Here is an 18,453-nt window from a genome sequence, read left to right as displayed (position 1 = left end):
GGCAAAAGGGGCAATTGCCCAGGGGCTCTGAGCCCCGTGCTTTGGGGGACCCTGCGGGCTGGCACAATTGGCCAGTGCAGTAGGTCCCAGAAGTGACAGATCTGTCACTTCCATACCAGGCCCCACACCCTCCTAGGGACAGCCCTAGCCCTGGGGCCTAGAATTGCTGTTGGCAGGCCTGTCTCCTTGCTGGTCTCCTTGATCACACTGTCCCTTCAGCAGGGGGTGTATGTAGCCAGTATTTAGGCAGCTCAGTAAAGACTACCAGGAAACACCACAGTGAAATGCAGATATAAGGATACTTCCTCTGTTGGCCTTATTATTTCATCCATGCTTGGAACATACATTCACTTCATTATATTTTTTTAATTCATCCATACAATTGTTAATCACTTCTCTGTGCAAACATATCAAGAGGATGGAAAAAAATGCAAGCAGCTCCAGGGAGGCCAGCACTGAGGCTCATGACAGTGCTGTTATATCTCTGAGCTCTTTCCTTTTATTTTGTATTGTTTATTTTGTGTCATGACGTCTTTTTTTTTATCAAAAACATTTGCTGATGGCAGCCTTTACTTGATATGGTTCTGTGGAGTGATAATGGCTGCTTATCCCTCTGGGCACTCTGTTATCCTAATTTTAGGCAATCCCAAGATGAAGAAAGCAGCAATGAGAGCTCTAAACCATGCCAAACGCAGGCTGACAGAGGAGACTCCATAAAATCTCCCATGACTGGAACCCGCAGAAAGAGAGCCATGGCTGTATTGTGCAATAGGAGCAACTTATGACTGGTATCTAGGGCTGCCCCAAATAGAATGAATAGCAGTAGTCCAATCTGAAAATGAAGGAGCATTAATTAAAATCAATAATAAAAATCAGGAAAGAAGATCAATAGAAAAAAGTCTGTGAAGCAGGTCACAGACAATCACTGCTCATAAATGAGGAAGTGGATATACAAATAAAATGCATGAGAAAGGAGTAGATCATCACAAACGTAATAGAATCTTTCTGAGATTTGCATCCCAACAAACAAAGCTGAGTCTTCCAAGTTCAACAGCTGAAAACATCTCCCATCTCACTTTCAGCTGCGATACAAAGGCAGGACAGTGCAGGCCCCAATAAGATACCAGAAGCCTGGCACTTTAATGAAGAGCTTCAGAAGCTGGGCAAGCATTAGTGACCACAGGCAGAACCATGTTTCCTGCGATTATTATTGGTTTGATCATTTTAGGAATTGAGTTCATTACAGAGATTATAGAAAATGGATTGATGATCATTGTGAATTGCAGTGAGTGGATCAGATGCAGAAAACTGACCTGTTGTGACATTATCCTGACTAGCCTGGGCATCTCCACATTTTTCCTACAGAGGACAATATTCATTAACAATATCTTCTTTGCATTATCTCCAGTGTTGTATGGACAGTGTGATATATGGAGAAACTTCTATTTTCTTTGGATGTATCTAAATACTCTCAGCCTCTGGTTTGCTACCTGGCTCAGTGTCTTCTACTGCGTGAAGATCGCCAACTTCAGCCAACCTCTCTTCCTCTGGCTGAAGCAGAGAATATCTGGGCTAATGCCACAGCTATTCATGGGCTCCTTGCTGGTCTCCTTGGTCACCTGTCTCCCTTCAGCCAATGTCATAGATAGAAAGTACATAGACAATTCAACGAATAATCTGTCAGGAAACACCAGAGTGGAATGTAGACATAATTCATCTTCTGGCCTTGTTATTTTGTACATGCTTGGATATTCCTTTCCTTTCTTCATATTTGTTGTTTCTGCCGTACTGTTAATCACTTCTCTGTGGAGACACACCAGTAGGATGGAGAAAAACACAAACCTCTCCAGTGACACCATTACTGAGACTCATGTCAGTGTAATTAGAGGTCTGATTGCTTTTATTTTCTTCTACATTTCTTATTTTGTGGCAATAGTGCCATTTTTATTAAAAGTATTTGCCCTGAGCAATCTCTGTTTCAGATGGTTCTGTGTAGTGATAATGGCTGCTTATCCTTCTGCGCACTCTGTTATCCTGATTCTGGGTAACTCCAAACTGAAGAGGGTAGCAATGAGGGCTTTGAACTATGCAAAGTTCTGGCTGAGAGATGAGGCTTCATAAAACCACTTATGATCAAACTCCACAAAAACAGCCCCTTCCTCCCTTCTATTCATGAAATAATTTCCCCCTACCACAGCATGCACTAAAATTAGAAGATTTCCCTCCAGAGCTTTGCTTCATGTGGATAGCAGTAGAGGACAATGTTAAACTTAGAGTGACATGATTCTTTTTATCTAAATGTCTGTGAATTAATAACTCATAGAAGTGGAGGGCAAACTCTTATCAATCGTAAGCTACATTGCCTGAGTCTGAGGAGTGGAAGAACCCTTGAACTGGTGCACATATCCAGGCATACCAGGGTCTTATGGTGAGAGATATCGACTGGACTGTCCATGGCCAAGCTATGAGATCTGCAGAATACCAGATGCTTGTAAGAATACCAGATGAAGAACATCACGTTAACAAATGAAAAGATGACCTAGAGGGTCTACCCTGTTGTTATGAAAGGTGCTAGGGGCTGCCACCAGGTAAGCCTTTGCTCCAAAGACAATGACAGACCAAGTTAAAGTCAATGGGTGTACCAAGCATTCTTTCAACCTCTACAGAAAGAACATTTAAGTCCCTTTATGTAGTAGAGACAGTTACAAACAATGGAGGGACTGTCCAAGGCATATGGCTGGTCAGAGCTAAGCTGCATAGACTGAAGGGCTTCCCGGATTGCAAACACAGGGGTTAGGATATTGGTTTATGTGCTAGGGGCACAAAGCCAGGAAAAAGCCTGGAGAAGCAGTTGTGAATATGATTCTGAGAGGAAGCAGATGGCCACTGCTTTTGGGGCACAGCAGTTGCTGGAGTGGCAGACTTAGGGAATTTTGAGCCAGGAAACTTCCTGAAGTTGTTTGTTTCTACTGGGCTCAGGAATACAGGAATGTGTATAAACTTCTATAAATAAACAAGGTTACACTGAAAAATATCACCCAGCTCGTATCATCAATTTCTCATCCTAATGGAAACAGCCTGGCAAGGCCCTGAATGTTGGCTAACTGCTCATGCCAATGGGGGAACACTGGTATTAGTCGCAGGAGAGAGCTTCCAAAGAGAGAAATTATGAGCTGGTATTCCTGCTGACCCCCGTGGGAACAGATAATGAAGGTGCTCCAAAAATCAAAGCAAATCAATATCAAACTGGGATTTAATGCTGGCCAAAAGAAATGAAAACAAAAGCTGGAGATGTCCCAGAAGGAACTAAAAAGACTTAAGGGAAGAGCTGGAGAGATTTCAAAAGTAATTAAAGCAACATTTGGGGGTTTCCTAGGTAGGACTGAGAAATAACTGGCAGTCTTAAATAGTAAAACTTAGTTGGAGCAGTGGCTAGAAAATTCCCAGTCTGGATGTAAGGAACAAAAAAGTAACCTCGAGAAGGAATTAAAAGTGTTGCAGACCCCTGTGGATGTCAACTTCCTGGCTGAGGAATGAGGGCAGCCAGAGAATTGGCTAAGACAGAACACTTTACAGTACTTTTCTTCCCCATTTGTAACCCACAGAGACCCAGTAGGGAGAGGTCAGCTTGTTCCAGCTCAAGTAATACAAATGTCCATTATCTTTGAGGGAGGAAATCCTGGGGGGTGGAGAGAATTGGCTCAGTTGTACATCATAGCCTAATTGAATGGATGGAGAGATGAAGAGAGTGGCAGCTTTCTGGCAGCCAACTTGAGTGGCCAGCTCTGATGGTGCTGCAGAATTCACTCCAGAAAACAGACTGTATAGCTCAGATTTGGAACAAGCTCTTGACATGCAGTGTGGAGCCAGCCAGTAGTCTGAGCTGGCCAGGGCACAGCTAAGGGCTAGAAGGAGAAGAAAAGAAGAGCACCCAGCTCAACAGACAGAGAACCTGAGGAGACTTGTGTTCCAGATTCCAGATTTGAATGAGGACTTCCAGGACAAACTAGTAATGGACCAATTTATAGAAGCTCAGCTGAACTTTAGCATGCAGCTCAAAGTTAGCAAAAGGAGACCAATGACACTTTGTGAGTCTGTGGAATTTGCCACAGTCTCTTAGAAGCAGCCCACCAGAAAAGAAAGTAGCCACCAATGGGGAAGACGGAAGCTGATCCCCATGAGCTGTGTAAGTACAGATCTGTGTGTAATTTACACAGTGGAACCGGTAATTCTAATTTGTTCATGACACTTTTTATGCATTGGAAACATTATTAAATGTGATTTGCAAAACAAGGGGTATTGGCAATGAGGCAAACATTAAGGGAAGCAGTTTAGTTAAATGCTGGTGCTGAAAAAGTTAGGCCACAAAAAGAAGGATTGTTATAAACATAAGGCTGGATAGTACAGAGGATCACAAATGTTTAGTGAAAGTCCCCATTGACAAATGAGGGAACATCAAGCTGAAGGGGCAAAGCTTGAAGGTACAAGGATCAGCCCCATAGTCTTTGTTTAGATCTTGGCAGTTAAACAATGGTAAAAGGAGTTTAGTTATTGAATGCTAAAAAGATCTAACTGGTCTCAAATAGAGACAGGGACTGGGAACAGGCAACTGTCCAAAAATGGAGAAAACTGGGTTTGAAAAGTAAATCTCTGGAATTGGGCAAGAAGTCTGGGTAGTCAAGAGAGCGGATGAGCTAATAAGTGGTTTGGATTCCATTATAGCCAATAACTGCATAAGAAATGCCAAAAAAAAAAAAGTGTGGCCCAAGTGAAACAAATTATGGACAACGGATTTGAAATGAACAAGTTGTCCTCCTGCCTCCTGGACAACAACTGCTTGTTGTTTTAGCTTTCTAGCAAGGGAAGGATGGGCAGTGATTGAAACCTGCTTTGAGACCCAGCGTCTCAGAGGAATTTTAATTGGTAAAGTTCTTGTGATTTCCGTCTGGTCGCTGAATGTTTCTAACAAACAGCAAATGGTAAAAGCAGGAATTTCAAGTGAAAAAGGAAAACAGGGGCTGTGCAGAACTGCCCCTTTCTTCAGACACTCACAGATGGGCAGAGTTTTGTGGGGCTCTGCTGCTATTATAGAAAGTTCAATTGTGAGTTCACCAATATCAGGAAACATTGCATTGGCTAAGTGAGAAAACAGAACCATTTCAGTGGTCGACAGTGTGTATTTGGCATTTACAGACTTGACTGCTCCTCTCATAGCCTGTTCATGTTTCAAAACCCCTTTCATGATGCACACGGATACTAATGTTCACAGATTGGCAGTCGTATTGACACAAGAATATAAGGACCATCTGAGAAGGTGCCAGGGGAATAGAATTTCAGCTTGGCTGTCCCAGAAACTGAAAGTGTAGCTGTGGAAGTTGAGGCTGGGAGAATTGTGACACTAATGAATTCCGTATTAGATAGAATAGGAGAAGTCTGTCACAATTTAGAGACTCCACGGAAACTCATGAAATGCTAACTGAGTCTCAGTCATGAAATCCATTTAATCTTGTTATTTGTAACCGAGAACTGCTTGTATCCATCTGCCTGCTAAACACTGGCCAGAGGCTTAAGAAAAAATAGTTGATCTGAAACTCCCTCTCATGTTCAGAATTGTTAGTTGACTAGTTCTGGCTCATTGCTTGGCACCTCAACACAGCAATAATTTCTGATTACCTCATAATAGCGTGGAAAATAGCTTATCTTGCCACTTCATGTAGTGTTTAGTTTGTGAAAGTTTTAATAACAAAACAGTGTTGTGGTTCTCAGAAGTGATGCAGCATTAGGATTTGTACACAAGGTGTTGCTTTATATCTGACATCTCCACTGGATAAATGTGAATGATTCATACAACTTAATATTGAAGACTATCAAGCGCTTACTCACTCTAGTGACGAATAATAACAATTGCAGGTTCTTTTTATAGTACAATTATTTCATTGTGATGAGACCAAATTTCTGCTCTCAGTTACACTAGTGTAAATATGGAGTATTTCCACTGAAATCAGTGGAGTTATTCCAGATTTACATTGATAACTGAAGCAGAATCTGATTCAATGTCTTTAAATTGGGGACTTTACTTTGCTGGTCAAAAGTATATGGTTAATGATTTCTGTATTCTGAAACAGTGGGAGAGTGTGACTAAATAAATGAATATATCCTGAAAGAGCCATCGAAGATTGTCTTGGCTGGTTCTCCTTGATTGTGGGGTTTTTGAACTCCTAGTTAGAATGGCAATGATTCTTCAGTTATATTTTCCATCGTTACTGGGCAGTGTTTTGGGTGGCACAACAAGATTTTTATATTTCCTTTTTGGTTTTTAAAGGGCTGCTTCCAAAAGTGAAGTCCAATACAAATAAAATCTCTTCCATGGACTGAGCTGATCGTTGACTTAATTCCGAGGTTTTTGAACTGTGGTGTTAGCTCCCAAAGAGAGTCTCTGAAGCCTTTCTGTGAGGTCTGCAAAGTGCCTTGATTTTCCCCGATCTCATCAAATATATTTAATGTTTTGTACAATATAAGGGCCAAGCCCTGCATATGCTCAACACCTCCGGTGATGTTCTAAGGGCCCTCAACTCTGAGTGAAGTTCTTGGCAGCTTAGGGTGCTCAGCACCTCACAAGAGTGGACCCTAAATCTTGGAAACACATTTGACAGTAAGGGCACTGTTTTATTCCCCCCTTAAAATTAATAAGGGAATGATGATTTCTCAGGAAGTTGGAGAACTCATTGACTCTGATGTCATTTCTGTAAGAAGATTGTTAGAATAGAAAAGCAAAAAGAGGAAAATCATTAAAGCTTGTATGATAGTTACAACTTTGTCAGCCTTTAACTCAGGGGTGGGCAAACTACAGCCCATGGGCCGGATCCAGCCTGCCTGCTATTTTAATCCAGTCGGGGAGCAGGGTCGATGGTTGCTCCACACGTCTCCTGGAAGCAGTGGCATGGCCCCACTCTGGCAGAAGAAGGGCCATGCCACTGCTTCCAGGAGCTGCTTGAGGTAAGCGCCGCCTGGACCCTGCATCCCTAAGCCTCTCCCCGCACCCCAACCCCCGGCCCCTGCCCTGATCCCCCTCCCACCCTCTGAACCCCTCGGTCCCAGCCCGGAGCACCCTCCTACACCCCAAACTCCTCATCCCCAGCCCCACCCCAGAGCCCGCACCCCCAGCTGTAGCCCTCACCTGTCCCCACTCCCCAGTCCAGAGCCCCCTCCCGCACCCTGAACTCCTCATTTCTGGCCCCCCCCCGGAGCCCTCAGCCCCACCCCGGAGCTCTCACCCCCTCCCTCACCCTAACCCCAATTTTGTGAGGATTCATGGCCCGCCATAGAATTTCTATTCCCAGATGTGGCCCTCAGGCCAAAAAGTTTGCCCACCCCTGCTTTAACTTCTCGAGGCTCATGCCAGCAGAGGGAGCAAGAAGAGAGCCTGTCTTGGGACTGATTATCCACGTTGTTGGAAATTCTTCTGGAAAATAGTCTGGAAATTCTGTGTTGCCAGCACTCGTGATGATATTGTGAGTATTGCAATGTTGGGCCATTTCTGGGGGTGCTCACAATCTTGCAAAGAACTACAGGCATCTCAGGAATTTTCCATGAGTGGGATGCACTTCCCCACTTTGGCCTCTAGCGGATGCTGTTACCACTTGTGCTTCAGTACCGGAGTGCCCCTGTGCACTCTGAGCAGGGCAGAGCCATGGAGTGAGTACAACACATTAGACGTGCCACCTTCTCAAGTTCATCAGCAGCAGATTTGGCCCCTCCCACCATGGTCCAGGAACCCTCCTCTGTCTGCAGGCTGGAGACAGATGGCAGCTGCAGGAGCCTTCCAGGAGGGAAGCAGGGCTGGGTAAGAGGGGGGGACTGCTGAGATGGGGTATGCGGGAGAGGCTGGGGAAGAGCCAGCATACCTTGGAATGCTAGGGTATCAGGGAGCTGGGGAACAGGTACACGGGATCGGGATGGGGTCAGGGAGCAGGGGGCTGCATATTTGTATGTACATGTTTATATTCATTTAGGTTTGAATTGTCACGCACACAGGTGGGAGGAGGGGTGTACAAAATCCAGATACAAAATACAAATTTAGCCAAGCTAAAATACATGCTCCTTGTGGCAGATGTCCAATGCAGTACTAAATAAGGCAGGAATATGGTTATTGGACAGAAGGGATTAGAAAAGTTTCAGAGTAACAGCCGTGTTAGTCTGTTTTCGCAAAAAGAAAAGGAGTACTTGTGACACCTTAGAGACTAACCAATTTATTTGAGCATAAGCTTTCGTGAGCTACAGCTCACTTCATCGGATGCATACTGTGGAAAGTGTAGAAGATCTTTTTATATACACACAAAGCATGAAACAATACCTCCTCCCACCCCACTCTCCTGCTGGTAATAGCTTATCTAAAGTGATCACTCTCCTTACAATGTGTATGATAATCAAGTTGGGCCATTTCCAGCACAAATCCAGGTTTTCTCACCCCCCCCCCCACACACATAAACCTACTCTCCTGCTGGTAATAGCTTATCTAAAGTGACCACTCTCCTTACAATGTGTATGATAATCAAGGTGGGCCATTTCCAGCACAAATCCAGGGTTTAACAAGAACGTCTGAGGAGCGGGGGAGGGGAGTAGGAAAAAACAAGGGGAAATAGGTTACCTTGCATAATGACTTAGCCACTCCCAGTCTCTATTCAAGCCTAAGTTAATTGTATCCAATTTGCAAATGAATTCCAATTCAACAGTTTCTCACTGGAGTCTGGATTTGAAGTTTTTTTGTTGTAATATCGCAACTTTCATGTCTCCATGAGAGATTGAAGTGTTCTCCGACTGGTTTATGAATGTTATAATTCTTGACATCTGATTTGTGTCCATTTATTCTTTTACGTAGAGACTGTCCAGTTTGACCAATGTTCATGGCAGAGGGGCATTGCTGGCACATGATGGCATATATCACATTGGTGGATGTGCAGGTGAACGAGCCTCTGATAGTGTGGTTGATGTTATTAGGCCCTGTGATGGTGTCCCCTGCATAGATATGTGGGCACAGTTGGCAACGGGCTTTGTTGCAAAGATAGGTTCCTGGGTTAGTGGTTCTGTTGTGTGGTATGTGGTTGTTGGTGAGTATTTGCTTCAGGTTGGGGGGCTGTGTCTGTAGGCAAGGACTGGCCTGTCTCCCAAGATTTGTGAAGAGTGTTGGGTCATCCTTCAGGATAGGTTGTAGATCCTTAATAATGCGTTGGAGGGGTTTTAGTTGGGGGCTGAAGGTTATGCTCAAATAAATTGGTTAGTCTCTAAGGTGCCACAAGTACTCCTTTTCTTTTCAAGGGATTAGAAAAGGATTTCAAGGATGGCATCCCTTAAGCAAGCTGAGGAAGGGGGTTTTGAGGCTCCTATGTCTAGTACAGTGGACTGTTTTTTCTAGCCTCCCTCTTAAGGGAGCAAAGGAAGTGGGGTTTGGGCTCCTACATTTTGTACAGCAGGAAGCTAACCCTCCTCTTTTTACTAGCCCCCCTTTAAGGGAGCAGAGGAAGTGGGATTCAGGGTTCCTACATCTGGTACCCCTTTTATAGCCCTCTTTAGCCTCATACAAGAGGAAGATGGTGAGATTCCAGTAATGGGATGTCTGGGACCAAATTGGAGATTATGAAAAAATAATTAATAAATAATGATGACCTGCACTGTACAATTTATTGCTGGGGACTCTCAGATATTTTAAGTGAATAAAGTTGCAGCCTAATTAAACCACATCCATTGCCTGGCTGGACAATTGCATTGCTTGTTCCTTTTAGATCATTCTGCTGGGTTATCAGTCACTCACCTTTCACTAGCACTAAATTCTCTACAAAGAATATAAAAATATTTGCTACAAGATGGCTCATTTTCAGAGGTGTTGAGCTCCCCCATCTCCCACTGACTTTAATAGGTGCTGGAGGTAATTAGCACCACTGAAAATTGGGCCAGTCCTGTTAGATATGCAGAGCTTGTGCTGCAGTTTTCCAATTCAAAGTGTAATGCTCTGAAAGGGTTTCATAGAATCATAGAATATCAGGGTTGGAAGGGACCTCAGGAGGTCATCTAGTCCAACCCCCTACTCAAAGCAGGACCAATCCCCAACTAAATCATCCCAGCCAGAGCTTTGTCAAGCCTGACCTTAAAAATATCTAAGGAAGGAGATTCCACCACCACCCTAGGTAACGCATTCCAGTGTTTCACCACCCTCCTAGTGAAAAAGTTTTTCCTAATATCCAACCTAAACCTCCCCCACTGCAACTTGAGACCATAGCTCCTTGTTCTGTCATCAGCTACCACTGAGAACAGTCTAGAGCCATCCTCTTTGGAACCCCCTTTCAGGTAGTTGAAAGCAGCTATCAAATCCCCCCTCATTCTTCTCTTCCGCAGACTAAACAATCCCAGTTCCCTCAGCCTCTCCTCATAAGTCATGTGTTCCAGACCCCTAATCATTTTTGTTGCCCTCCGCTGGACTCTTTCCAATTTTTCCACATCCTTCTTGTAGTGTGGGGCCCAAAACTGGACACAGTACTCCAGATGAGGCCTCACCAATGTCAAATAGAGGGGAATGATCACGTCCCTCGATCTGCTGGCAATGCCCCTACATATACATCCCAAAATGCCATTGGCCTTCTTGGCAACAAGGGCACACTGTTGACTCATATCCAGCTTCTCGTCCACTGTAACCCCTAGGTCATGTTCTGCAGAACTGCTGCCTAGCCATTCGGTCCCTAGTCTGTAGCGGTGCATGGGATTCTTCCGTCCTAAGTGCAGGACTCTGCACTTGTCTTTGTTGAACCTCATCAGATTTCTTTTGGCCCAATCCTCTAATTTGTCTAGGGCCCTCTGTATCCTATCCCTACCTTCCAGCGTATCTACCTCTCCTCCCAGTTTAGTGTCATCTGCAGACTTGCTGAGGGTGCAATCCCCACCATCCACCAGATCATTTATGAAGATATTGAACAAAACCAGCCCCAGGACCGACCCTTGGGGCACTCCACTTGGTACCGGCTGCCAACTAGACATGGAGCTATTGATCACTACCCGTTGAGCCCGACAATCTAGCCAACTTTCTATCCACCTTATAGTCCATTCATCCAGCCCATACTTCTTTAACTTGCTGGCAAAAATACTGTGGGAGACTGTGTCAAAAGCTTTGCTAAAGTCAAGGAACAACACGTCCACTGCTTTCCCCTCATCCACAGAGCCAGTTATCGCATCATAGAAGGCAATTAAATTAGTCAGGCATGACTTGCCCTTGGTGAATCCATGCTGACTGTTCCTGATCACTTTCCTCTCCTCTAAGTGCTTCAGAACTGAACTTGTCAATTGCAGCTGTAGTATCAATATAATCCCACAAGTGTACTGAGCCTTGTACAAATATTTGTAAAGGTCATCCTGGTCTATTTACAGTGTATGGCCTCTTAGACAATTGCTTTCTTGTTCTCCTGATTCCTGGCAGAGACATTTTGTTGTCTCATATCAATTCTCGGCACTGCTGATGTGTCCCAAAGCTGCAGGAGGCCAAGCCTTAAAATACTGGAACAGATGCTCAGGAATTCTGTCCTTGACTGTGTCTACTTCTGCTGTGCACAAGCTTTTTCTTCTAGAAACTTTTCCATCTCATTTCTGCACAAATTAACTCTGTGTTGTTCACCTTTTATACATTAACAGATGGCAAAATAAGAAGCTTCTCTGTTGGGAAGATACAATAAAAATCAATCCAGATTCTCTTAAACATTTGAACTGCTTGAAATGTGGAGAGACTTTTTTTTTTGCATTGCAAATATGTATAGTGTTTGAACTGTATGTTGAACTTGCTGTATGTTGTTCATTTATAGATTCCAAGGCCAGAAGGGACCATTGTGACCACCTAGTCTGACCTCCTGTATAACACAGGCCATAGAACTTCCACAAAATAATTTCTAGAGCATCTCTTTTAGAAAAACATCCCATCTTGATTTGAAAATTGTCAGTGATGGAGAATCCACCATGACCCTTGGTAAATTGTTCCGGTGGTTAATTACTCTCACTGCTAAAAAATTACACCTTCGTTCCAGTCTGAATTTGTCTAGCTTTGTCTTCCAACCACTGGATCATGTTTTACCTTTCTCTGCTAGGCTGAAGAGCCCATTATTAAATATTCTCAATGTGTAGATACTTACAGACTGTAATCAAGTCATCCCTTAACCATCTCTTTGTTAAACTAACTAGATTGAGCTCCTTGACTCAATCACTATAAGGCATGTTTTCTAATTTTTTAATCAATCTTGTGGCTCATCTCTGAACCCTCTCCAATTTATCAACATCCTTCTTGAACTGAACACAGTTTGTCATCAACAGTTGACCAGTGCTAAACACAGAAGTAAAATAAGCTCTCTACTCCTACTCAATTCCTGTTTTTGCATCCTAGACTTGGATTAGCTCTTTTGGCCATAGCATAACGGTGGGAGCTCATGTTCAGCAGATTATCCCCCACAACCCCCAAATCTTCTTCAGAGTCATTACCTTCCAGGAGAAAGTCCCCCATCCTATAAGTATGGCCTACTTTCTTTGCTCCTAGATGTATATGTTTACATTTAACTGTATTCGGATATGAAAAGGAGTACTTGTGGCACCTTAGAGACTAACCAATTTATTTGAGCATGAGCTTTCGTGAGCTACAGCTCACTTCATCGGATGCATGCCATGGAAACTGCAGCAGACTTTATATATACACAGAGAATATGAAAAAATACCTCCTCCCACCCCACTGTCCAGCTGGTAATAGCTTATCTAAAGTGATCATCAGGTGGGCCATTTCCAGCACAAATCCAGGTTTTCTCACCCTCCACCCCCCCACACAAATTCACTCTCCTGCTGGTGATAGCCCATCCAAAGTGACAACTCTTTACACAATGTGCATGATAATAAAGTTGGGCCATTTCCTGCACAAATCCAGGTTCTCTCACCCCCTCACCCCCCTCCCAAAAACCACACACACAAACTCAGTATCCTGCTGGTAATAGCTCATCCAAAGTGACCATTCTCCCTACAATGTGCATAATTAAGGTGGGCCATTTCCAGCACAAATCCAGGTTTTCTCACATCCCCCCCACCCCCATACACACACAAACTCACTCTCCTGCTGGTAATAGCTCATCCAAACTGACCACTCTCCAAGTTTAAATCCAAGTTAAACCAGAACATTGGGGGGGGGGTAGGAAAAAACAAGAGGAAATAGGCTACCTTGCATAATGACTTAGCCACTCCCAGTCTCTATTTAAGCCTAAATTAATAGTATCCAATTTGCAAATGAATTCCAATTCAGCAGTTTCTCACTGGAGTCTGGATTTGAAGTTTTTTTGTTTTAAGATAGCGACCTTCATGTCTGTGATTGCGTGACCAGAGAGATTGAAGTGTTCTCCGACTGGTTTATGAATGTTATAATTCTTGACATCTGATTTGTGTCCATTTATTCTTTTACGTAGAGACTGTCCAGTTTGACCAATGTACATGGCAGAGGGGCATTGCTGGCACATGATGGCATATATCACATTGGTGGATGTGCAGGTATACGAGCCTCTGATAGTGTGGCTGATGTTATTAGGCCCTGTGATGGTGTCCCCTGAATAGATATGTGGGCACAATTGGCAACGGGCTTTGTTGCAAGGATAAGTTCCTGGGTTAGTGGTTCTGTTGTGTGGTATGTGGTTGTTGGTGAGTATTTGCTTCAGGTTGCGGGGCTGTCTGTAGGCAAGGACTGGCCTGTCTCCCAAGATTTGTGAGAGTGTTGGGTCATCCTTTAGGATAGGTTGTAGATCCTTGATAATGCATTGGAGGGGTTTTAGTTGGGGGCTGAAGGTGACGGCTAGTGGCGTTCTGTTATTTTCTTTGTTAGGCCTGTCCTGTAGTAGGTAACTTCTGGGAACTCTTCTGGCTCTATCAATCTGTTTCTTTACTTCTGCAGGTGGGTATTGTAGTTGTAAGAAAGCTTGACAGGGATCCTGTAGGTGTTTGTCTCTGTCTGAGGGGTTGGAGCAAATGCGGTTGTATCGCAGAGCTTGGCTGTAGACGATGGATCATGTGGTGTGGTCAGGGTGAAAGCTGGAGGCATGCAGGTAGGAATAGCGGTCAGTAGGTTTCCAGTATAGGGTGGTGTTTATGTGACCATTGTTTATTAGCACTGTAGTGTCCAGGAAGTGGATCTCTTGTGTGGACTGGACCAGGCTGAGATTGGTGGTGGGATGGAAATTGTTGAAATCATGGTGGAATTCCTCAAGGGCTTCTTTTCCATGGGTCCAGATGATGAAGATGTCATCAATATAGCGCAAGTAGAGTAGGGGCTTTAGGGGACGAGAGCTGAGGAAGCGTTGTTCTAAATCAGCCATAAAAATGTTGGCATACTGTGGGGCCATGCGGGTACCCATAGCAGTGCCGCTGATCTGAAGGTATACATTGTCCCCAAATGTGAAATAGTTATGGGTAAGGACAAAGTCACAAAGTTCAGCCACCAGGTTAGCCGTGACATTATCGGGGATAGTGTTCCTGATGGCTTGTAGTCCATCTTTGTGTGGAATGTTGGTGTAGAGGGCTTCTACATCCATAGTGGCCAGGATGGTGTTATCAGGAAGATCACCGATGGATTGAAGTTTCCTCAGGAAGTCAGTGGTGTCTCGAAGGTAGCTGGGAGTGCTGGTAGCGTAGGGCCTGAGGAGGGAGTCTACATAGCCAGACAATCCTGCTGTCAGGGTGCCAATGCCTGAGATGATGGGGCGCCCAGGATTTCCAGGTTTATGGATCTTGGGTAGTAGATAGAATATCCCAGGTCGGGGTTCCAGGGGTGTGTCTGTGCGGATTTGATCTTGTGCTTTTTCAGGAAGTTTCTTGAGCAAATGCTGTAGTTGCTTTTGGTAACTCTCAGTGGGATCAGAGGGTAATGGCTTGTAGAAACTCGTGTTGGAGAGCTGCTGAGCAGCTCCTTGTTCATATTCCGACCTATTCATGATGACAACAGCACCTCCTTTGTCAGCCTTTTTGATTATGATGTCAGAGTTGTTTCTGAGGCTGTGGATGGCATTGGAATATGTTAAGATATAGATATTCAGGCCTGTCTGCAAAGGCCTATACTTTAAGAATTTAGGTGTATTCTTATTACTTAGCTAGTTATAGTGGTACAAAACAAGAATCAAAATCACAGTCTGCCTGTTTATAGGCCTTCTCTCACTATGATAGTCTAAGGCCGTGTTCTTAGGCTAAGATCTTTGGCTAAGCAGCAGAGGCAGCCATAAACTGGGAAATGTATGGTCACATCCTTATACTCCAAACTAGTCACATTGAAATAAGGTGCTATTGGGCTGTTAGGAATACAATCCTGTCCTGATAATGCCTATCACCTCCAGAGAAAGGGAAGTGCCTAGAAGATGTAAAAGGAAACTTAGTTTGATAGGATCCAGTCTGGCAAAAACTCATTTATCAATAGCTGGGATGTGAAATCCTCATTTCTTTGTTGTTTTATCACTGTAGTCCCCATTTCCCTATTGTTTGTCTGAATAATCTCTGTCTGGTTCTATGATTTTCTCTCTGCTGTATAAATAATTTTGTTGGGTGTTAACCAATTATACCCCACCACCTTAATTGGTTAAATAATCATGTTGCAATATGTTAGGATTGGTTAGTTAAATTTCAGTAAAATGATTGGTTAAAGTATAGCTAAGCAGAACTCAAGTTTTACTATACTGTCTGCAGTCAGTCAGGAAGAAAGGCGGGGGAGAATGGAAACAGGGAATGAGGGTGGGGGAATTGGTATCATGTTTTGCTAAGGGGGGGGGGAATGGGAACAGGGACACAGGCAAAGCTCTGTGGTGTCAGAGCTAGGAAGGAAATTGCAATCATTGCTTGCTGGAAGTTCACCCCAATAAACATCAAATTGTTTACATCTTCGGACTTCGGGTATTGTTGCTCTCTGTTCATGCGAGAAGGACCAGGAAAGTAAGAGGGTGAAGGAATAAGCACTCTAACAGAATACATATTGTTTGCTTGTGCTGAGTTTACCAAGTGATCCAGATAGCTTTGAATCAGTGAGCTGTCCTCTTCATTATTTACCACTCTCCCAATTTTTGTGTTATCTGCAAACTTTTCAGTGATGATATTATGTTTTCTTCCAGGTCATTGATAAAAATGTTAAATAGCATACAGCCAAGAATCGATCCCTGCAGGATTCCACTGAAAACACACCCGCTTGATGACAATCCCCTGTTTACAGTTAGAAGGCTTGTACTGCAGCTTACCAATTCAAAATGTTATGCTTTGAAGGGTTTGAACTGAACGAGTCAGTTGCAGCTATAATATCAATATTAGCCTGCATTGAGCCTTCTACAAACATTTGTCGTCCCGGGCAGCCAGTTTTTAAGGGTTTTTAATTCATTTAATGATGCCATGTTAATTCTATATCATGATAGTTTTTTAATCAAAATGTTGTGTGGTGTCAAGTCAAACACCTAATAGAAGTTTATTATGTCAGCACTATAATCTTTGTCAGCCAAATTTATAATCTCATTAAAAAAATCAAGTAAGTTTGACAGGATCTATTTTCCATAAATCTATGTTGATTTGTATTAATTACATTACCTGCCTTTAATTCTTTATTAAGCAAGTCCCAGATCAGCAGGTCCATTATTTTGCCTGGGATTGATATCAGGCTGACAGGCTGATAATTACCAGGTCATTCCGTTTATCCTTTTGAAAAATTAGCACAACATTAGCTTTCATCCAATCTTCTGGAACTTCCCCAGTGCCCTAAGACCTACGGAAAATCAGCATTAATATTCCAGCTTGCTCTTCAGCTATCTCTTTGAAAAAAACTTGTATGCAAGTTTGCTGATTTAAAAAAGATCCAGCTTTAGTAGTTTCCGTTTAATATCCTCCAGAGATACTAGTGGAATGGAAAGTGTGTTATCAGTACCATATGATGAAACTATATCATCTGTTTTTCCCCAAATACAGAACAGAAATATGTGTTGAACTCTTCTACTTTTTGTTCATTATTATTGATAATTCTACCATTTCTATCTACTAATGGACTAATACCATTCTTTCAGGTTTCTTTTGTTCCTAATATCTTAAAAAACCCACCCTCCTTATTTTCCTTAACTCTGCTCTCCATAGATTTCTCCTTTACTTCCTTTATCAATTTTTTGTAATTCCTGACTTCTGATTCATATTCATTACTATCAACTTCCCCTTTCTTTCATTTGTTATATATATAAAATCTGCTTTAATTTTCCCTCTAAACCAGGTCAGTTTTTTAACTAGTACAACCTTTTCCCTCGATTGTGGCTTTTTGGGCTTCCTAGTAAAGTATTATTAAGTTATTTCCATTTATCATTCACATTTTTCTGATTAACTTCTTCCTTCCTGCTGATTTGGCTCATAATTATTTTCAGTTTTGTAAAATTGGCCCTACTAAAGCATTACTTCTTCCTTCCTGCTGATTTGGCTCATAATTATTTTCAGTTTTGTAAAATTGGCCCTACTAAAGCATTAAGTGTATATGTATATATATATATATATATATATATATATATATATATATATTAGTGGTTTGGACTTTATTCTACTAGCACATTATAAATGCGTTCATGTCATGATCACTTGTACCTAAGCTACCATTAATTTTTAGTTCTGTGATCAGTTCCTCTTTATCTGTTAAGACAACGTCTAATAAAGCATACCCCTGTGTTCACTGTAACAGTTTTTGAGTTAGGAAATTGTTATCTATAATGTTTAGAAATTCCAAAGATATATAATACCGGCAGCATGAGACCTCCTGCATATATCGCTTAAATTGAAGTGTCCCATAATCATGCAAGCTTTTCCCCCGCTATGCTTTATAGATAATGTGTAAGAAGGTGGTCATTCTGTTCCCTCATATGATCTGGTGGTCTGTAGCAGACACCAACTAATACCCAATCTTGTGCTTTATCTGTGAGGAGATTGAGCCATAAGCATTCAAGATCATTTTCTTCTGAGTTATCAGAGACTCAGAAACAGCTAATGCCATTTTGACATCAGGTATAACCTCAGAGTTACGAAGACCAAAGTTATGAACTGACCAGTCACACACCTCATTTGGAACTGGATGTATGCAATCAGGCAGCAGAGACAAAAGAGAGCAAATACTGTGTACGTTTAACTACTAAAAAAATAAAGGGAAAATTTAAAAAAAAACAATTTCAGACAAGAGTGTATTGCAGAGATAACACTTATTGCTCTGGTGAGTGACCTTCTCTTTCCCATGGTCAGAGTAAGTATTAACCACTTGCAGAATTAAATGCTTAAGTCAATTCTTCAATTTAGCTTGCCTTCATTAATTTCTGTACACTCTCTCTCTCTCTCTCACACCCACACCCACACATATACAATCATAAATGAGTACTCTTGTAAATTAAACAAGTTATTTTACTTAACATCCTG

General features: G+C 42.6%; 1 protein-coding gene across 1 annotated transcript; it reads left to right on the top strand.

Moving 5' to 3' along the window:
• The first annotated feature begins 1,191 nt into the window (after nt 1–1,191).
• On the top strand, nt 1,192–2,121 carry LOC140908809 (taste receptor type 2 member 2-like). The gene has a single exon (XM_073336681.1). The coding sequence runs from the start codon at nt 1,192–1,194 to the stop codon at nt 2,119–2,121; it is 930 nt and encodes a 309-aa protein (XP_073192782.1).
• Nucleotides 2,122–18,453: the final 16,332 nt, after the last annotated feature.

Source organism: Lepidochelys kempii, chromosome 3 (genome assembly GCF_965140265.1).
Source record: "Lepidochelys kempii isolate rLepKem1 chromosome 3, rLepKem1.hap2, whole genome shotgun sequence".
Taxonomy (NCBI): Eukaryota; Metazoa; Chordata; order Testudines; family Cheloniidae; genus Lepidochelys; species Lepidochelys kempii.
Note: the sequence above shows the minus strand (reverse complement) of the source record. Positions and strands in the feature narration are given on the sequence as shown.

Coding starts and splice junctions, on each gene's coding strand:
- LOC140908809 (XM_073336681.1), top strand. CDS start 1,192: ATGTTTCCTGCGATTATTATTGGTTTGATCATTTTAGGAATTGAGTTC.